Source organism: Engystomops pustulosus, chromosome 11, assembly GCF_040894005.1.
Source record: "Engystomops pustulosus chromosome 11, aEngPut4.maternal, whole genome shotgun sequence".
Classification (NCBI taxonomy): domain Eukaryota; kingdom Metazoa; phylum Chordata; class Amphibia; order Anura; family Leptodactylidae; genus Engystomops; species Engystomops pustulosus.
Genome location: NC_092421.1, coordinates 40,629,968 through 40,652,929, shown reverse-complemented (window position 1 = coordinate 40,652,929; position 22,962 = coordinate 40,629,968). Strand labels below are relative to the sequence as shown.

At 41.8% G+C, this 22,962-nt stretch overlaps 1 protein-coding gene across 5 annotated transcripts in view; it reads right to left on the bottom strand.

Annotated features, from left to right (window-relative positions):
* Positions 1 to 22,962, bottom strand: part of OGDHL (oxoglutarate dehydrogenase L) — a 114,599-nt gene that overhangs the window by 58,751 nt on the left and 32,886 nt on the right. For 4 of the 5 annotated variants that reach the window (XM_072130565.1, XM_072130563.1, XM_072130564.1 and 1 more), the window contains exons 2-4: positions 22,134 to 22,356; positions 7,146 to 7,337; positions 435 to 537 (exon numbers count right to left, since the gene is read on the bottom strand). In XM_072130565.1, coding sequence (XP_071986666.1) covers positions 435 to 537; positions 7,146 to 7,337; positions 22,134 to 22,334 — 496 coding nt within the window. In that variant the 5' untranslated portion in view covers positions 22,335 to 22,356. Of the gene's footprint in view, positions 1 to 434; positions 538 to 616; positions 717 to 7,145; positions 7,338 to 22,133; positions 22,357 to 22,962 lie in introns of all 5 variants that reach the window. The other variant, XM_072130567.1, reaches the window with a different exon arrangement.

The window sequence follows — 22,962 nt, the reverse complement described above, 5'->3', positions numbered from 1 at the left end:
CTCCAGATGTGCCAAAACTATTTTTTGTCAGTAATTTTACAGTGCCTCTAAGAATTCTGCAATGCATGGAGGGAAAAAAGTAATAGAGATATTACAGCACAATGAAGCAAGACAAGACAACACAATGAACATAAGTATTACCTATAGATGTAGCTCTTTAACATTTCAAACTAACTCGTATAGTATTCTACATTTTAATGTATATAATACACAGAAATCAAATCTAGTAAAATTCTGATACATATGAAAAGGTTACTAAAGCTACATTTATAAGGAATGTAAAACAAAGGAAAGAAAATCATACACATAACATGAAGTGCGATCCATGCCATCATCTACAGAACTATGCAGTGAACAGCACATAAAGCCAAAACTAAAAGCGCAAAAACCCAACGATGCTACCTCCTAGGAAGGTTACCATCTTGAAATCTCACCAAGTTTATCAAGTGTAGTGATAAGATCAGATGGGACAAAAGAGTCCAAGTCAGCATCCAAAATTCCAAGAGGGTCCAGCTGAGCCACATGATGCCCACGGATCTGTCCAATTTGAAGAGGTAAGCCAAAGAAAACAAAAATCACAAGATAAGGTTGTGAAATGTCCAGGTAGGATGCTCACCAATGTCTGTGTGCCCCACTGTCTCTTCATCCATGGTATCACCAAAAAAGACTTGATTTATTCCTAATGGATCCAAACTTGCAGCATGGTGCCCTCTGATCTGCAGGTAAGGACAAGACTTCTGGCTGAAACCTCTGCGTCTGTCATTACACCTAATACCAGGCAGCTAAGAAACATTCACATACAGAGATTATCTATGTAATACGCCATCTCAATACACTAAGTATTGATGCCATTGTTGTTTACATTGTGCACAAGATGCCATCAACCAGAAGGGTGATGAGGCATGGTGCTTGTACTGCGGTCTGGCCTCTGCATGGTTCACATTAATCGGTACACAGACACACGTACAATGCACTGAAGCTTTGTCTTACCATTGAGCTAGGTAATAAATACTATGAGGGGAATTTAATATGGCTTTCCAACCCGATTCTGATGTAAACACCAACAATCCGGACCTTCTGCCTCATTTATTATCGCTGTGCGCTAGAAATAAATTTTACCACTCCTACTGAAAAAAAACAAACTTTAACCCCTAAACCTAATCAGTGGGGGTGTCCTCACTAATTGAATAAATTGGCAATACTTGAATGCAATGGAAATTGCTGAGCATAGCATTCAGCTAGTTCCTGGACTCTCGTGGTGAATGGGAGAGCTGGAGATAGCTGAGCGCTGTGCTTGGCAATTAACAATCCCCTAATATGGAACGCATATACTTGCTTCATTCAATTAGCAAGAAAACAACCTCCCTATTCTCGTGGACCCTTCTTCTGATTAGTGGGGATCCCAGCATTCAGATTCCCCCACAGATCAGATTGATATACTCCATTCTGTGGATAGGAGACAATAATATATAGTACAGCCCCTTTAAGTCCACATTATGTACACAAATCTAAAACACAAAAAAAACAAAAACAAATCAAGTAACAATTTTGGACTACATTCACATCTAGTTTTGTTAATACATTCAGTGTATATGGCAGGAAAGCTACCATTAGAGGCTATGGGGGAAGGATGCACCTGTGTGGCATCCATCCCGGCCTCCTCTGAGCATATTTTGTGGATATTTTCCCAGTGATCTAACTGTCCATATAAATACACAAGGAAAATCCCAGCACTTCGAGGTAGGTGAAAATCAAATATTCTTCTTTTATTTAACAAGACATCATAAATCAAGTATAACACGCAAGGAAAACGCGTTTTTTCGGCTCCACCTGAGCCTTCATCAGCTGGCGTCTTCCTGAACAGTGGTGTTTCTTAAGCAGATGAGATCTCTCAAGCCACAGCGTCAACTGAATTTTTGCAGGTCCCAACAAGCGAATTTAAAAGAAGGGATTGGGAACGAGAAGCAAAAAGACTCACGGCTTATGAGCTACATGCCACGACCCTTGCTGAATACTTTCGGGTAGGCAGAATTCCAAGAGGACTGAGAGTGCATCTTCGTCCCACGTTTTTTTGCTGAAGACCCCGATTACACAAAGAAACTTGAAGGCATATTGAATAAATGCTCTATGGACATTATCCTGTTGACAGTAGACTTTCTACAACAATCAATTACTAAACTGAAAGAGCAAATTAAAACTACAGAACAACAGCTACAAGACTCTCTATCAACAGAAGAATACAATAAGTTGAAAACCTCAGTGGATAAATATCTAGAAGAGTTTCGGGTGGAAACCCAGGAAAAGAAGAAAAAGAAATTCATACGAGATTCTGAGGACTATCTGCTCAAACGGGTCTATAAATGGCAGGAATCACCAGGATCCTCTTACCCAATGTGGAGATCCACAAGGTGCGGATACGACTCTTCCAGTTCTGGCAGCGATCGTCAATATTTAAGGAAAGATGGTCGTCCTTTTTCCAGGCGAGGACGACCACCCGGAGGAACAAGAGGACGAGGAGAGCGGGGCGACATTACCAAAGATCGAGAAAACCCAATACTGACGAGATCACAGGTATGCAACAACAACCCCCTCCCTACAAAGGGACTCTCTTTTAGTCCAGTAGAGACTTTGGACACTTTCAATCTGGACATTGATCTTCAGAGATTTTTTCGTAATATTCGATTAAAAACACATTTTTCATCAGAGCTGACTCCTAGGCAAATAGAGGACATTACTGAGACACATAAGATGTTTAAGTTGTCTGAACTGGGCCTCTCTATTAAAAGTCTCTATAATCCACCTAAATTACACCACCTGATTGAGACCTTTGTACAACTTGATAACCCCTTAAGGACGGAGGGTTTTTCGCCTCATTTCTCGCTCTCCAACTTCAAAAATCCATAACTTTTTCATTTTTCCGTGTACAGACCTGTGTGAGGGCTTATTTTGTGCGTAACAAATTTTACTTTCCCATAATGTTATTCATTTTAACATGCCGTGTACTGCGAAGCTGAAAAAAAATTCCAAATGTGGAAAAATTGAAAAAAAACCGCACGTGCGTCACGTTCTTGTGGGCTCAGTTTTTACGACTTTCACTCTTCGCTCCAAATAACACACCTACTTTATTCTTTGGTTCGGTGCGATCGCGGTGATACCAAATTTATATAGGTTTTATTGTGTTTTAATACATTTTCAAAAATTAAACGAATGTGTACAAAAAAGAAAAAAAATTTTTTCCATCTTCTGACGCTAATAACTTTTTCATACTTTGGCGCACGGAGATGTGTGCAGGGTCATTTTTTGCGAAATGAGGCGACGTTTTCATTGCTACCATTTTGAGGTCTGTGCGACATTTTGATCATTTTTTATTTCATTTTTTATGTTATGTAAAAAGGTGTAAAAGTCGCATTTCGGACATTTGGGCGCCATTTCCCGCCTCGGAGGTAACCGCCGCCCGTAACCGTTTTTATATTTTGATAGATCGGGCATTTTGGGACGCGGCGATACCTAATATGTTTGTGATTTTTACTGTTTGTTATGTTTTATATCCGTTCTAGGGAAAGGGGGGTGATTTGAACTTTTAATATTTTATTAATTTTTTTTATTTTTTAAACTTTTTTTTTTCTTTTTTTTTTCACTATCTTTTAGACCATCTAGGGTACATTAACCCTAGATGGTCAGATCGCTGCTACCATATACTGCAATACTACAGTATTGCAATATATGGCATTTTTGCAGCACATTCATTACAATGAGCCACTGGCTCATTGTAACGAATATGCAGCTGCCAGATAGCCTCGTGTCAAAAGAAGACACGAGGCTACCATGGCAACCGATCGCCGCCCCCCGATGACGTTCGGGGGCGTGGCGATCGAAAAAAAGATGGCGGGGGTTAATAGCCGCGATCGGTGCAAGCACCGACCGCGGTTATTAGCGGTGGGGGTTTTGTGCAAAATGCAAAAACCCCCACCTCTGTATGAAGAGGACTCAGCCCGTGAGCCCTCTTCATACATCCCATATACCTCTGCGCCGTGGAGCTACGGCGCAGAGCATTAAGGGGTTAATAGAGATATAGAAAAAGAAATTATCGAGATTAAAAAAGGTACTTATCATGTTAATCAAAATCTCTCCCCATCAGAGAGAAAGGCATTGGATGATTTATTACATAAAGATAATATAATAATAAAACCGTCCGATAAGGGCGGATCCATTGTAATAATGGATAAAACCGCTTACAAGAATGAAATCCGACGCCAACTCTCTGATGGTGTAACCTATGAGAAGTTATCAAGAAATCCTACAGTAGAGATTAAAAGGAAAATTGAAGATCTGATAGTAAGAAATAAATGTGACAAGGTGATTGATGATAAACTTGCAAAGTTTTTACATAAGGAGTCACCAATAATTCCAGTTTTTTATGTATTGCCTAAGATACATAAAACTATACATAACCCACCTGGGAGACCTATTGTGTCCTCCATGGAATCACTACTCTCTCCATTAGCAATCACACTGGAGAAATTGCTGACTCCTTTAACTAAGAAAATGCCTTCTTTTTTGTTAGATACAGGAGATTTCCTGAGAATTGTACGAGACATTAATAATATCTCATCTGAGACTTGGTTGGTCACGATCGATGTTACAAGTTTATATACATCTATAGAGCATGATAAAGGGATACAGGCTGTTGAATGGATCCTCCAAAATAGTGAATATAGTACTGAACAAAAAACATTTATATTGGAAAGCCTAAAACTTACTTTGTACAATAATTTTTTTATGTTCCAGGATGACTTTTATTTACAAAAACGTGGTACGGCCATGGGGTCGAATGTGGCCCCCCCATATGCAAATTCGTTTATGGCCTTCTTTGAGAATCAATTTGTCTATTGCAACCCTTTATTTGAGAGACATATAAAGGTTTGGAGGTGTTTCATAGACGATATTTTCTGCATATGGGAGGGGCCACTCGACATCCTCTTGAGCTTCCTGAATGACTTAAATTCAATATGGGAGGAATTAAAATTCACCATGACATACAGTCAACAAGAAGTAAGCTTTCTAGACACCAAAATAATTAAACAGGAAGACGGCATGTTACTTTCCGACATTTACAGAAAAGAAACAGACCGGAACAGCCTCTTACACTTCGACAGTGCTCATCCCCTTTCAGTTAAGAGGTCAATCCCAAAGTCTCAATTTCAGCGAGTTGACCGAATAGTCTCAGACCCCATGTTAAAACAAATTAGAACAGAAGAGATGAAAAATAGATTTATACAGAGGGGATACCCTACAAAAAATATTGGAGGAATCAAAACAAATAAGTGATATTAGAACTAGAGAGATATCTAAACCCCGACTACCTTTTGTGAGACATTTTCACCCCCTAATGTACAAAATAGATAGAATCATCAGGAAACACTGGCATCTGATAAAAAAAAAATATACCCACATATACCAGAGTTCCAAGAACCTCCCCTAATCTGTAACAAGAAATTACCCACATTGCGGAATAAACTTGTCAGAGCTGACTTGGGTAGTGATAAAAAAACAGCACGACAAACTTTATTAGCAACAAAGAAACATGGCACTTTCCCTTGTTTAAGCTGTCAACAATGTAATAATGTTAACAAAGGTGACCTCTTCTTTCACCCCCATTCAGGACGTACATACAAAATTAAAGATTTTTTCACTTGTAATTCTAGAAATGTAATATACATCATCAAATGCCCTTGTGGCCTCCTATACGTTGGGGAAACCCGCCAGCGTATAGGAGACCGCATCGGTCAACATAAATCGACCATTAGGAGAGAAAATCTCCTATTACCAATACCTGCACATTTTAAAAAAATACAACCATTCATTACCACAATTGAAATTTCAAGTTATTGACAAAGTAGATCCACCTAGACGGGGGGGGGGAGATGTCACCAAATTGTTACTACGAAAAGAAGCCTTTTGGATACATGAACTGAAAACATTGGAACCGCATGGTTTAAATAGGGACTATGAAGTTGGCCAACTCTAGTCTGACCCTTTCATTATCTTTTTACAGACACAGAACCCATGAGTACACCTGACAATGGGAGAGAAGACATGGTATAGAACAAAACCCATTATTTTTCTATTCTTAATACTAACCCCTTTTTTTTCCTTATACTAACATCTGCGAAAAATTTACCTTGTCTCCAGATAGGAGATCAACGTCACTAATTCTCCTAACAATTGATGTTACAATGTAGCGATTTTGAGAATTTGGTATTTAAATTGTTTTTTGAATATAAAACATGATTTAAACTATGCTGAAAAACCATAATGTCCAAAATGGTTATTATGTTTACATGAATGTTTACATGAATGTTCCATTATTATGTACATACCTTATGTTTTGTCCGATTGCATCTCCCTGCAAGACGATAGCATCCGCTAGTGTTTGTTTTTCATGTAATCTGATCACGTGACATGATTACATGGTCGGTCACATGGTTAATGTTAGATCACGTGTTGTGATCACATGATTGATGACGCAGCAGAATGATGATGTGTTCCGGTACCAGTGCATTCATTGGACGCTCATCTGCTTAAGAAACACCACTGTTCAGGAAGACGCCAGCTGATGAAGGCTCAGGTGGAGCCGAAAAAACGCGTTTTCCTTGCGTGTTATACTTGATTTATGATGTCTTGTTAAATAAAAGAAGAATATTTGATTTTCACCTACCTCGAAGTGCCGGGATTTTCCTTGTCTATTTATAAGCACCATTTGTCCAGAGTGCCGAACCATCACAACTAAACAATGTCCATATAAATACAGCATATAAATGTCACTCAGTAGAGTCGCCTAAACATCAGCATGGTGACAAAAAAACAAACATTACATAAGACACCGGATTTAAGCTTTACCAAGCAGAAGATGTATAACATGGAGGTGCTGGGCCCCAAGGCACAATCTGTATCAGACCACTCTCTCCCACCTATATGGGGAGGAGACACTTTATAGGCTTAGGTGCAATAAATTTTCACCATCCTTCAAAATATGCCCCTACCTTGTTGACACCTAGAAAAACTGTTAAAAGAATATACCCAAACCTTATTAAGAACAAAATAAATCATATTCCGGAGACCTAATCTGGTTATAAGGAGCTTACCTGGTACGCTCGGATTAATGACTGCACCGCCAGATGGTCTTCCACCAGTTTCTCTGCTTTGGCCGGAGCCATAGCAAGACCTTGGCTGCGGATCAACAATGCTTTATTCTGCATATCAGCTGCAGTTGTTATCTGATGGGCTTCCCCAGGCGAGGCCCCAGGATCCGCATTACGGAAAAATGTATCCCAAGACTATTAATAAAGAAGAAAACAGACAAAATTGTATTTAGTAATCTTCAGGAGCCATAGGGAACCAGATTTAGAAATTAGGAAATGTGGCCGAGGTCAATTCATGAACACTTAAGCTGTCATTATATATTCTTTATTTAAAAACTCGCCGATCCCCTGCAGCTTCCATTTCAATGCTTCTACTCACTGCTTAAGTCTCGGCGGACAGGAATCGAAATGCACACTTGTGAGAAGACAGAGGATCAAAATGAGATCTGAAAGGGGTCAGTGAGTTTACCATCAATTATTTAAGGTTTTCACAAATTTTAGGTTTTGGGGTGGGCGCATTCTTCTCAGTTGTTGCTATAAATTCTGAGAGCCAGTAAATCTGTAATGATACTTTTTTAAGCAGTATCTTGTAAAGATCATCCCAAAGCTGACCATTAGGAGAATTACTGTGGAAAGAAATGAAGGTTAGCTATGAGGACACCTTAATAAATGTAATGCTCACTCTGCAATACATAAAATAAATGTAATACCCCTTTCACTTAATAGAGACATCCATTATGTTGTGATACCTAAGTGCACGGACAAAAAGCAGCAGGGACAGATAATTTATATACTTGGCAAAAAAACGGCAATAGCTCATAATTTTGAGTTTATGGACATTACAGAACCAACTGTACCGCAGACTTGTAGTATGGCACTTAATTCGATGCCAAAGAGTCTTACTGTGTTGGTGTCCTGTGAAGGTGTCCCAATACGTTACCGTGTCCTGCATTTTGATCCAGCTCCGTGTCCATGAAGACTCTGGAAAGTCATGGACTGTAATGCTCAGCTGCCTGTCCTCAACTCTGCCAGTACCTGGTCCTCTGAGGTGTCACCAAAGCATCTCTTGACCAGCGCAGATCAGCTGCTACCATGTCTACTCTGAGAGGCAGTGACCTAGTGGCACTGTCACAGTGAAATCCAAATAACATTATAGGCGATAAAAAGCAAAAGGCACCATATGTGTGAAGAGAAATTAACCTTGCTCTTTACCCCACCCTCAAAAAAACAAAACAAAAACACAGAATAAGGCGCCAAGGGTAACATTGTTGGGAAGAACAATGATATAGCCCTTGATAACAAGGGGGGTGCTCACCACTTGGCTAGTAGCGCATCACCCCAAAAAAGGGGTACTCACAGAGGCAGCAGTACGTTCCAGCACGGCAGTGAATTGCAGCACCCAGGCTGCACAGAAGCTAGTTGTAATAATTATATTGCTAGACCTGCACTATAGTAGGTCAGTTCTGCGGAAGGGTCTGGAAGACAACCTATATACATTTTATATATATTTATTATGTTTTTGTATCAATAAATTGAATATTGATAGCATTAACTATTTTTGGAGTTTAATCTCATTTCTTCAGGTGTTGATACTCCTTATAGGTGCAAATAGAACCCCACTAGTGCCCATGAAATTCATTTATTTACCCCACCCTCAGGAATTCTCTTCAGTGTCACACAGAGGTCTCTCTCAATATCCTCATTCATGAAGAGGTTGGGGTCAGTTAGGAGAATGGGTAGCTTAACTACACACTGGACTATATACCCCCCGCCTCCATGAGGCAATAAAAGTCTTTTTTTAGAAGATTTGAGTCTCTTATCAAATGGAAAGAGGCATCAGTTAAACATGCATAAAGACATCTAAAATGGTACTGTCTGTGGTTTGGTGGTGGGGGGCTCGCTGTTGGTGGTACTCTTTAAATAAATCACCAATATTCTTTTAGCTTGGCCATGTTCTAGTTTCAGAGACTTCCACTTTGTTTGTGGTCACCTTCGATACCACCCTTCAGGCTATGTTGTGGTGTCAAGAGGATAGAATATTGTGCTAATAATGGTCGACTCTTACCCTGGTTTCCTTTTACTACAGTCTGATTCCTGCTTTGACTCCTCATTTAAACAGTTTCTAACCTCAGCTTTGTTTCTGGACACCGTTCTACATCATTGGGTTGTTACTACCCCAGGCACCAAACTTTTGTACTGTTGTCAGTTATATTCTGTCTTTTTTTCTGCTGAGGACCCACAGATTCAGAATCAAAAGGCTAATCCTTTTGAGAATACTTTCCAATAATTACAGAGGTACCTACAACGGTAGGTATAAGAAGAATGAGTGATTTTCTAGAAATAACTGCATAGTTAGTATCAAACACTTGACTTTGCAGAGGAGTCAATCAGAACCTGAGTCTTAGCAATTTTGTCAATGTTTTAAAGGTGGCAATGAGTCTATTACCACTACAACCACTATAACCAATTACAGAAGTAAATCACATCATATAACTTTTTTTTAAGACAACACATACAGACAACTTCTATTGAACACAGAGATCATCTCGACAACGGGTATCATCTTGCCATCATGACAAGCATCAAACACCTTCAATCTATCATGTACTAGGAAATGGCTTTTAAAATTACTCATGACTTTTATATATCCAGCAAGGCTGCATCTGCCACAAGGAGAGATAACAAAGCCCAGAGGGGGCGGTAGAAAGTCGAAAATACCAGAAGTATGGACTTGCCAAACACTGGCAGGTCCATACCATCAGGAAAATCGATTGTATCTGTGTGCACAGGCAGCATAGACGTTTCAGCCCACCAACACGTCTCCCTCCATCTATTCACAGAAGCCGTGTCCCCGCAGAGGGGCAGGGGAGTGCAACTAATGCTAAATATTAATTAGATTATCTACTTGCTGGGCACATGTGCTATAGATATTTACAAAGAAGGCTTATAAATATCTCTATATGGGGGCCATATACTAATTAAATTATGGTGGGAGCTACATATTATTGAACTATAGAGGGGGCTATAATTCTACTATGAATCTGCATTTAGCAGAGCTGTATATGGGAACCTGAATATAGTTAAACTGGGGAGGAAGCTTTATATAGGCGCTGGATTTTAATTCATTATACTGGGGAGGGGTCAAGTCTGTATAAAAGGTGCCAGATTTTAAGAGGGGGGGGGGCTGTATTTAGGAGGCTATATTTTAATAAGATTGTGGGTGGGAGGCTGTATATGTGAGATGCATATAATTTAATTGGGAACAGGTCTGTATATGAAGCACTGCTTATTGACGCCTTTAAAGAATTATAGGGGACTACAAAAAAATAAGAGGGGAACTTTATAAATAAATTAGAGAGGGACCGCATATAAATAAATTGGAGAGGGACTACATATAAATAAATTGGAGAGGGACCGCATATAAATAAATTACCTGGGGACTGCATATAAATAATTTGGAGAGGGACCGCATACAAATAAATTGGAGACGGACCGAATATAAATAAGAGGGGGGCTGTATATAATATTAAAGGTGGTGTTAATTGATTAGAGGACACACCATATTGAAGCTGTTTACATACATATAATAAAGTGAGGATTCTGTATATGACGTTTTATATGTGAGGCACAGTGCAGTCAGATGTGTTGTGAGGGATATATATATAATTTAGGAGCACAGTGTTGTCCAGGTGATCTTATACTGTAAGTGACCGTGGTATTTCTACAGGCACCATGTGGCGATGTGCTGCCGGAAGCTGAAGACATCAGCAGATAATGAGAAAATTTATTGGGTGTCACTTGTCTGTTTGAATTACTTCAAACCTCTACTCTGAAATTTTGGGGGATGGGAAATATTTCATTTCTCTGACCCCTTTTACATGATCAATCGGGGTCCCCATAATGAGAGAAGTTATGAATAGGTAAAGCTGCAACTGTGGCACAGTCCCTTTAAGGTCAAGTCAGCAAGTAATAAATATTGAGCAATTCCAGTTAAGAGCGTCCTTAAAATGGCCTTGAAGAAGATGGAATATTAATAAGACATAAAATGAATACCAGGTTGTAAAACATGTTTATGAAATGATGCTTTTACTTTACATACACATTGTGGTTGTGCCAAATTAAGCAAAAATATTACATTCTCTACATCGTCTCCATGAACCAAGGAAAAAAAAAAAAGGGTCTATCCAAGACTATGCTGCCAAGGGCTACAAGAGGCACCCTATGACACTGTACAATTCTGTAAAGTGGCCATGATGGCGGGGCAACTTAGCGAGAGGGGGGAGGACTACCTTAGACTACCCACAGAGTTATTAGAATTTGCACCAAAAGGTAGTGTAAAATAGCTACACCTCAATTCTACATCATTCCCAGGCTGCCATAGATTTCTGTTCCTCTTTAATTAGGAGGTGTACACCAATAGGGAGCAATCCTCTGCAACAGTGGTTAGCCACAAGCAAAATTTTGCTTACCCTACCCATAGACAGTAACAAACAGTGTAACCCTGAATCAGTGTGTGGGGAAAACCTAACAGGACTCAATGGAGGAGATTTATCAGGATCTGTAAATCAGTTTTCCGGCATACAAATCCTGACATAATCAAATTACTGGTGGACTAACTGCGGTCATTTTCCCCTTAGCACTACCTACTAGGCATGGAGGGGCAGGAATGGGGTACAAAGCGGCCGGTGTGGGCCATTCCTGCCCAGCGTATGTGTACTCAATACAACTAGCTGAACACTTACTAATTAATAGCGCAATTCTCTGCCAGGCAGAAATGCTGGCCGCCAGATACATCAATATGCTGGAGCCTCTTGATGTATATGGCACTGCCACAGGGGCAGGGACTTTATTATACCTCCTGCACTGGCATATGATAAATGCCCCTCAAAATCTTAGGATTTGTTAAGTTCAAGGCTATGGGTCTGCAGTCTCATCATTGGATAATCTACTGCTAAAACGTACAGCATGAACACAAAAACGATCCATGCGTCATCCGTTTTTACAAAGAAAAAATGGTAGACTAAAAAACAATGTCACTAGCTTGTCCAAGCTTCTTAAAGGGTCACGAAGCTCGACAAATACAGACAGATGACACCCTTTCACGTTCCCACAGACTTCTAGAGCTGCAGGCACGGGCAGGCTCAGAAATTAATGTGTCCTAGCACTTTCAGTCAAAAAAAAAAAAAAAGGTTTATTCAAATGTGGCCAATACTGAAAAAAACAACTCCTAATGATCTTGTGTCAAGTTCCTGGGAATTTTGTCACAATTCCCAACCTAAGCATCTCTTTTCTGTGGTTAGTGGACGGAGTACTGCATGAGGGACTACTGTCTATTGTTTTTTCACCTATTGCATGGATAGTCAATTATTTCAGTGTGATTGTCCATAGCTGATAAGTGTAGAAATAGAGCAAATGAAAATATTAAAACTATAAATATATGACTATACCAGCGACGATGAAAGGATCAATTTGTAAAACGTAGAAATAAATAATTCAGACAAATGGTGGAGTTTACTGAGCTGCAAAGATTGATGACTGGATTGAATCATGTCTCCAAATAGAATTAATATGACCCAGACAAAGGATCACTGGAATGAAACTAAAGTCACATTGTAGGAGGATCATTGAGACTGAAATACATCAATGTCATAAATGGAGGTAATGGAAGATTTTGCCATCAGGCCTAAATACTTTAGAAAACAGGCTTTCAGAAGAATAATGCCAAGGCAGGAGAAGCCTCTGGACTAAAGTGGGAAACCTTCAATAAAAAAGTAGTGCTCTGTAATTTCATTTCACAAAGGGAAAAAAATAAGGATTTAACTAACTAAAGTAAACAAAAAGGTAAACACAATTATATAATGTATGAGGGCAGAAAGGAAAACACAGATATAGCAGGGTGACTACCGTATATACTCAAGACCCCTAATTTTACCTTCAAAAACTGGAAAAACATGTTGGGGCACATGTATCATAGTTTGGTCTCTCTGAGGTGAATTTTAAAGACTTTTGGCGGCTAGTTTTTGCACTTGTGATACACGTTCAGTTTTTCCTATCCTTGCAGGCACAAATTTTGGCTGCTTTTTGAGACTTTTTGTTGCAAATGTCTCAAATCTACATGGACACAAGTCACGTAAGGGGGGTTATATACAGGAGTGGACACTACTGTTAATTCGGGATTTAACATGTTGCATTTTTAATGCATTTTGAAACCGATTACAACAGCTGAGGAGAGGTGATTTTCCTAATTACATAACTGTTAATATTTGAATGTACAAAACGCATAGTAAACGCAAATGTTAACAGTAATATAATAAGGCAAATCACCTATCCTCAGCTGTTGTCATTAGTTTCAAAATGCATTAAAAACGCAATTAAACTGCTACGTGTGAAGTAACCAATTAAAAAAAAATTTAAAAAAAAATTAAAAAATTTGGACAAAAGAGGTTACTGTGCAAAATGTTAAACAGTTAAAGCATGTGAAATAATTCCAATTTACATGTTAAAATCAAGTCCATGAAAAAAAAAAAAAAATTCCTTTGCACCTGCCCTGGACCAGGCGCAAAAAACGGTCGCACAGAACATCTGGAAAACAATGATACATGAGGCACACTTCACATAGGTGCAGACAATGCATTATTGAAAAAGAACAGAGTTAAAAATGGCAAAAATGGCGCAAAAACTGCAAAAGTTGCTAACATTTGACAATTCGCCTAGCTGAAACTATGATACATGTGCCCCATTGACTCATGTATGAGCTGAAGCCAGCCAGCCCCCTTTAGCATACCGCCAGCCAGCCCCCTTTAGCATACCGCCAGCCAGTCAGCCCCCTTTAGCATACCTCCAGCCAGTCAGCCCCCTTTAGCATATAGCTAGCCAGCCCCCTTTAGCATATAGCTAGCCAGCCCCCTTTAGCATATAGCTAGCCAGCCCCCTTTAGCATATAGCTAGCCAATCTCCTTTAGCATACAGTCAGCCCCCTTTAGCATACCGCCAGCCAGTCAGCCCCCTTTTGCATACCGCCAGCCAGCCCCCTTTAGCATACCGCCAGCCAGCCCCCTTTAGCATACAGCCAGCCAGCCCCCTTTAGCATACAGCCAGCCAGCCCCCTTTAGCATACAGCCAGCCAGCCCCCTTTAGCATACAGCCAGCCAGACCCCTTTAGCATGCATCCAGCCATACCCCTTTAGCATACAGCCAGCCCCCTTTAGTATATAGCCAGCCAGTCTCCATTAGCATACAGCCAGCCCCCTTTAGCATACCGCCAGCCCCCTTTAGCAAACATAATCGAAACCTCCCAAAACAGACAAATGCTGGAGACCCCATAGCAGACCAACAATACTGGCGACCCCCAGAGCATTTCTTTTCCTGGTTTCTCTTTACCTCCCTGCAGCACACTGCATTTTCTCTCCTCCATGTGACGCTCTGTGTCCCACATAGGTTGTATGTGGCGGCATCGAGACCCAGAGCAGAACTGAGCCATGCGCAGGAAAGGACCCAGGAGAAGTACAGAACAGCAGTCAAGTGGGCACTCTGCTCTGGGACCTCAATGCATACAGCCAGTGTCAGGACACAGCAGGAGCAGCCCTGGGAGTGGCAACAATTCACTGCTACCAAGACTCCTGCACCAGTGAACACTTCCATCAGTTATGTTACATCAGTTATGGAAGTGCTCATTGGACTGTGACTGTCATCCGGGTGTGGACGGCAACTCATGGCTTGGTAGGCTGCATGCGGACTTCCGGCGCAGCTTTAGCACCCCACATAACCCTTTTAGTTGAGATGAATGTGGTTGCACTGTAAGTACATGCTCAGGAGTGAAGCTCCTCTACTACAGATCAGAGGAATAAGTAATCGGGAAGGAATGCTTGCATTTATCTCAAGCACTGCTATAGTGACCAGGAGATACGTGGAGTCGAAGTTAGGGAAATTGAGGTGTCAGAGGTTTGCCTTGCCGACTCCACAGCCCTGATGAAGAGGGACTAGGAGACCCAGTAATATGCAGAACAAGAAGTTTAGGGAGGGAATATATAGGCCGTCATGGTGGACTAGTGGAAACTGAATCTAAATCTGAATTTCCACCACGTCCCCCATGACGGCCACTTGGAGACTTATCAAATGAGATGATAAGTTAGGGTGGGATAACTGATTGAATCACCTTCCTTCCGAAGGCCAAGTCTTTATTTTTTGGTAGGTCCGGTCTATAATGCTTGGATAACGTATTCTGAGAAGCCCAAGTCGCTGCTTTGCATATCTGGTCTAGCGTTGCTCCCCTTCTTTCTGCCCAGGAGGTGGACATGGCTCTTGTGGAATCAGCCCTCAGGTTCGATGGGACTGGCGTATTCTGGAGAATGTAGCATTTTGATATTGCCATCCTGAGCCATCTAGCAATGGTGAACTTGGATGCCTTTTTCCCCTTGTTGGGCCCCTGGAACTGAACAAAGAGATTATTATCTATACGCCATGCTTCAGTGGATTGGAGGTATTTTAACACAACGCGCCTTACAAGGACAATCTCTTGGTTTCTGTGGAAGTTCGAGACCACTTTAGGAAGAAAAGTCAAGTGTTATTAAAATTCTGTTGTCCAGAATTTTTAGATAAGGTTCTTGTATTGAGATGGCTTGGAGCTCTCCTAGTCTTTAGGCTAAAGTTATGGCTATCAGAAAGACTGTCTTTAAGGTCAGGTTTCTGATGTCTATTGGTTCGAATGGATCTTTAATTAAGGCATTAAGAACCAAGGTAAGATCCCAGGTAGGGATTCTGTTAAGGACCTGAGGCCGGATTCTAGAAGAGGCGTTTATAAATCTTTTAACCCCCCCTATTGTCCATAAGGCAGCAATCGTGGAAAGCACCTAGGGCGGATATTTGGACCTTCTCTAGTCCCGCCTATAGAAATTCCAACACCTGAAAGATATTAGGGTTATCTTGTGATGGAGGTTACAGGTTGCAAATGTTACAGGTTTCCTACTTGCCTGTAGAGTGTTCACCACCCTTGAGGAAAGACCCTTCCTCATTAGGAGTTCCCTTTCAGGATCCATGCCGATAGATTGAAGTAGTCCGTCCTTGGATGTAGGACTGCGCCCTGAAATATAAGGTCCTTCTCTGGAGGGAGCAGGATGGGTTCCTGAAGAGCCATGGATCTCAGGGCAAATTAATATCACCCTGGCCTTGTCCAGGTAGATCTTGGGTAGCACCCTTGAGATCAGGGGAATTGGGGAAAAGGCATAGGATAGTGGCTGGTTCCAAGTATGGCTGAATGCATCCAAATTCGTGAATGGTTCTCTTGTGTCTAGAGAATAAAAAAAGTTTGCATTTCGTATTTTCTCTTGTGGCAAACAGGTCTATTAGTGGATGCCCTCATAGGGAGATCAGTTGTTCGTATATCTCTTGCTTTAAGCAACACTCATTTGGAAAGTGTGTCTTCCTGCTTAGAAAATCTGCTGTTATATTCTCTCTCCCTCGAAGATGAATAGCTGATGGGGCTGACAACTGTTTTCTGCCCATCAAAATATATTTCTGTGTTAGAGATAGTAAGTCTGGAGAACTGGTCCCTCCTTATCTCTTTAGATATGATTCAGTGGTGATGTTGTCTGATAGTATCAATAGGTGTGCGTTCTTTAGATGACTTCTGTTTGATTTCAGCGTCTCCCATACTGCCTGCAACTCTCTGAAATTTAAAGATCTGATACAGGTCTCTTGTGGCCATTGACCCTGTGATCTTGGAAACCAGATTTGCTTGCGTCCTTCTGGATGGTTATCAGGGGTTGTTGGATCCATGGGACCCCTTTTCCTAGGTTCTTTGCGCTAAGACACCAAAGAAGATCCTTTCTCACATTCAGAGGAATCTGGACTTTCTGCTCTAGACCTCCTTTTGACCTGTCCCAGGATCCAGCTTTGGTATGGTTTTGGCACCAGGATATTGCTGGGATACTTACTGGCTGTCAGTAGTCCTAGGAGCTTCATAGCAGTCCGGATCGAAAACCCTTGGCTTCCTTCTGAAGGATAGTATGAATCGTCTGATGTTGTCCTTGTCCTGTGGAAGAAAAGAGGTTTGACGGCATGAGTTTAGAATTACTCCTAAGAATTTTATCTGAGTGAGGGGGGAAAGATTTGACTTCTGTAAGTTGATGATCCACCCCAGTTTTGTGAGTGTTGAAATTGTAAATTCCCGAGACCTTACTAGATCTAGCCTGGTATTGACTATAAATTAGGAAGTCATCTAGTTAAGGAACGAAAGATTGGGGAAGAGATGAGAAAATTCTATTCTGTATCCGTTTCTGACTTTATCTCTCGCCCAGAGATTTGATGTTATTTTCTCCCATTGCGAGGCGTATAACTTGAGTCTTCCCCCAACCTTGACATCATTGTTTCTTACTTTTTGATGGGTCACTGTTTAAGGAAAACAAGAAGCCACGACCTTTGCCTCCCTTTGGGTAGCTCCAGCGGCCTTTTTTGCCTTTCCCTCGAAAGCTATCCCTTTGGTCCTTGGCACCAAGAAAAATACCTCTTTTCAGTATCGGCCTTGTTTTCCGGAACCCCATCTTCTTGTCGGCTGCCTTTTCAAGTATGGTATCGAGGTCTGAACTGAAGAAAAAATTAAACGGTAAAAGGAACTCCACACAGCTTTGTCTTGGAATGGATGTCTCCTCCCCATTGTTTTAACCAATGGACTCTTTGGGAAGCATTAGAAAGAGAACTCTCCTTGGCAGAGAATCTAATAGATTCAGCTGAGGCATCTGCAAGAAAGGAGGCCGCCAATTTAAGGAAGGGAATATTTTCCAAAATTATTTCCCTGGGTGTATGTTCTGTGACAAGATTTTGCAACTCTTTCAGCCAGAAGAGTAGTGTTCTGGCTACCGAAGTAGCCATAAGGTTAGTTTTTAAGTTCAACATGGAAGTGTCCCTATGCTTTTCCGATCCATAGGGTCTCGAAGCTGTCCTGCATCTTCAAACGGTAAATCCATCTTTTTAGACACTTTAGACACGTGTACATCTACTTTCGGACATGAGTCCCAACTTTTCGAATCATTAGGTTTGAACAACAACCATTTCCTGAAATTTTTGGAGACAGTTATCTTCTTTTCAGGTTCCTACCATTCTGTAGAGATCAAATCTTTAAGAGCCTCATTGACAGGAAAAACCCTTCTCCGTTTGCTCCTCAGGCCTCCAAAGAGTTCCTCTTCTATTGATGTGGGAGGGATTACGTCTTCGATATTAAGAGTATCCCTTACTGCTTTAAGCAGCTTTTCCATTTCTTGAATTCAAAACAGGTATCTGGTTTCTGAGTCCTGAAAATCTGAATGGGTCGTCTGAGTCTTTGCAGGTGTAGCTAGGTCTAAATCCACACGGGCTCTTTTAGGGGAGGTACCCTGAAGTGCCTGTGAAGTTGTGGCAAGAGATACAATTTTTTCTTTAATAAACTCTTTAATCTCATCCATAAAAGAGGTTTTCTCATCTCTCAACAACTTATCTATGCATGGTTTACACATAGGTTTCTTGTGCATATCGGGCAATTTGTTAAAGCACATATGTAACTTCTATAACTTTTGAACTTTAGAAGATCTAGATTTTGATCTTGCCACTCTGCCCCCTTTTTCCAGCTTCTCCTCCTTGCCTTTCCCCTTTCCACCAGATTCCTCCTGGAAAGGAAGGAGGAGAATTCTTTTTTTTTTTTTTTTTGCAGCACGAGCACTTCAATAAACAACACATATTATATCATGTGGAGGACTCCTCCAGCGCACTTACAGGCACCAGTGGAGAGAGCCTGCATCTGCCTCTTCAGACATGGCTGTGACGGCAGGGAATGACAAACACACAGCTGCACAAGAACCCAGAACGATTTCCGTTTTGCGCCGCATTTAACAGGGGATTTTGGCGTACGCAATCAGATTTTGGCGCATCGGCGCCGGCTTGCACGCGACAGAACTGGGGGGGGGCATCGGGCAACCTCACATATTCGGACTACGCGCGGGATCTAACATTTCAAATTGTGTCACAAGACACACACTTACAAGCACCAGGAATAGGAAGGTGAACTCCGGCGGACCTCAGCGGGGAAGCGACGGATGCAGGAACATGGGCGCAGGAACTACGTGAATTGCCCTGGACTTCATTTTCGTCGGACCGCCCGAATCGAGGATTGCGACAGGACCAGGTAAGTAAATTTGCCCCTATGAGTTAAATACCTTCTAGGGGAGGCTGCAGTCGGCGTTCATGCTCTGAGCTCCGGTCATCGGGCGTCACTTCCGGAAATTAATTTAAGGCGCACAGAGCGCCACCGTTCTCTTTTAGGCGCCAGATGCCAGCGGGATGAGCAGTAATCGGGTCGGACGGGGAAGTCCAGGGAGGGCTGTCGCCGCCTGTGGACCCGAACCACATGGCTTGGTCCCGGACTGCGCGATGGTGAGTGTTCCGTATCCCCTTCACACCTGGATGATGCGATGGAGGGATATCCTCTCCGCCCTGACTCTGTGGGAACAGGAAGAACACTGGTGGGAGGATGCTGGGAGGGGACCTTCCTGTTCCCACAGAGGTGGAAACAAGTATTGCATTTTGATAGATCGGGAATTTTTAGAGAGAGATATTATATATAATACATATTATAGATAGTTATATATTTTTACCCCAAACCCCCTCTATCGTGAGGTGCCAACCAAAAATTAAAGCAGTAACATATTGCTCCCTATTCCTTTAAAGGACAAAGTGAAGAAATAGAGGTAGCCGGCACTCGTTGAAGATAAATATGAAAAATCTTTAGGAAACTTTATTTAACAGGGATAAAAACTGCATATGAACAGTGGCATAGAAAAAAGAGAAAAGGAGCTGTGGAGCTCCGTGTCTTAAAAAGCGGTGATCAGACCTACGCGTTTCGGACGCTATGCATTATGGTCCTTAGTCATGGTCTACCTCTATTTCTTCACTTTGGATTTCTACCTGCATCGACACAGGACCTCCTTCTGCTCCGGGCACCGTCCACACGGACAAGTAATCCAACCCAGAACATCTAGACCAAGGGTGAGCTGTGATTTTTTTCATCTTCCTTTGAGCATATGAGAATGTTTATTCCCGTATAAACACTGGAGATAGATACTGTTACCTTCCTTTAAAGGACACCTGTCATTAGGTCTGTGTCACTATTTCTGTCACCTCTACCTCTTGGAGCAGCTCACAAGGATCCCATCCCAATCTTTATCTGCTGAAATGCTGTGTCTTCCTAATACACATGTGTGAGACACAGACATCAGCTACACAAGTACCTGACATGTTCTGCTATAACATGGCTGCAGGGGGTGTGGCCACCAGCAAGCACATGGAGCAGCCTTTACACCATTATACAGGATGTCAGTCAAGCACTGGGGGTGTGGCTGTGCCTCCCACTGATGAATAAGCCGGACAGCTTGAATATGCTAATGAAACATAGGACATTTCGCAGGTCATTTGCATACTTCATTGCTTAGGTTTACAGGCATGTAGAGGGATAATGAAGGGTGTAGGGAATTCCTCTGGTAGATGCTTTGTAGCAGTGCAGGAAGCAGGGACACACGCAGGGTTAAAGTCCAAAAATCAAGTGTTTATTCACACTTCCTTGATAAAACACAAATTCAGCCTTGGCTTAGGCACATACAAAATACCACAAATAAATCCTGCACGGCTCGGCACTTCCTAATACAATATCAGGTCCTAGCTACACGGGTACCAGGCTGCCTGGCACACGCTCTTGGCCAGCAGTAGTACAGGAGGCACTCAGTTACCTTTGCTGTGTGAACACGGTCCAGCCTTTAGCTCTCCAGGTAGTGCCTCTCCTACTGCTTCGGGCCTGCAGATTATATCAGGCTCTAACGAGGCCTGTGACCCGCACCTGTGTGCTATACAAAAGCCCAGCACCAAGCCCGAATGGAGTAGGAGTCCCACTACCAGCCTACCCCTACTCCATAATAAGCAGGCCCAGTATGGACATTACCAATGTGTCCATGTTAGCTAGGCCAACACAGACAACACAGACTATTCCTGCTTATCACATGTCTGCATTAACCCTTGGGTTACTGCAGACAAACCCAGGGCTTTTACCACATGCATTTCATCTGCCTGTAAGACAGATAGCGGTTTTCCCACACAATACCTCTTACTTTCTCACAAGGAATAGAGGCAATGCTCTCTAATGGCAGTTTATGAAAATCTATTTAGATTAGGGGGGTTATTTTGCATGACGGTTCTCTTTAAAATATCACTGAAAGCAGCATCTTTTAAGTTGCTTGGAACTGCAGGAAAAATCTTTGAGTCCTGTCTGGTGTGCTGGGATCATGGCCCGGGTGCCCACAGAAAGAGCTTGGAGTCTCGCCTCTGGCACGGGTGCCATAGGTTCGCCACCACTGCATTAGGTTGTCCGATTGATCCTACCATATACTGCCATATTACAGTATGGCAGTATATGGGGATTTTGCACACCATCTATTATAATGTGCAAATCGCACATTGTAAGAGATAGCCTAGATCATGATAGCCTCAGATTTTTGCGTGACCCGAGGCTGCCATGGCAACAGAGCGCCCCCAGCTCGTTAATGCAGCCGGGAGCGATCAAAAGGTTAGAACCCGCAAATGGTGCTAGCACCGATTGCGGGTGTTGTGTTAGCGACTGGCGTTTGCTTCATTATGAAGCAAACGGCCGGTGAGTATGAAGAGGGATCAGCCTGTGAGGCCTCTTCATACTCCCCCATGCGCATCAAGACGTAAGGGTACGTCTTATTGAACTATGGGGTTAATGTAATGTCCCGTTATACATACTGGGACTTTACACTCAGTAAATAGTCGAGGTCAGTGGTGACAAATTTCCTTTAAAGAAATTGTGCAAAATAATATAATCATATATATGGAAATAAGATGACATAGTAGGCACAACTTATGCACAGGAATGTCATAGGTTTCGTGGACAACACAATGTCAGAAGATGCTTGTAATTTCCTTTCATTGAAGGACTAGTACACAAAGTTCACTTACCTTATGCACATTTTTGGGATCCTCCAGCCAGGCATAATACATCTCCTCCACATAGCTTGAGTTGATGCCACTTAGGAATGGCTCTTTGGCTCCAGATGACTGTACACAGGCACTCTGTATTATTGTCTTTGAGGCAACTTTCTGTGCGGCCAAAAAGCTGATGCAACATGGTTTCAACTTGACAGCAAATGTCCGGATCATGGTCTTTCATTTAGTGGTACACCTAAAAATAATACCCCAAAAATAAATCATTAGGTAATGCACCATGCTTATAATAACACCAAGTACTTAAAAGGTATTATAGTATTTTGTTACTGTAAACCAACTATTGGATTGTTGATCAATATCAAATCGAGAGGAGGGTGGGGAAGCTATACCAAGTCATATGACCCTTCAGACACACACTGCAGTCTCTTTACAATCTACAAACCACAGTGCCGTACAAAGTGCAGTGACACCACTTGGTATTGCAGTGCAGAACCGTTCACTTCAATGATTTACAAGGTGGCCTATGACAAGATCAAATCAATGGAGTCCTGTCCAGTTACTGATCACCTCACTGAAGCAATGAAAACATCACAGCTCTTTAGATGCTGCGGTGGTCAGAATTGGTACTGCAGCTCCCTTTCATGAACTCTTTGCTGCTGATGCCCTTCTCTGTTTTTGCATTTTCCGTTATTTACTTCCCTCCTTTCAATATCCATAACTTTTGAATTTTTATGCATGCTTGTATTCCTTTAAAAATGGGGACCTCCAATTGGCACAATTAAATACTCAAAGCAATGTACTGAGAAGCTGGGAAAAATATACAAATGTGGTGAATTAGCAA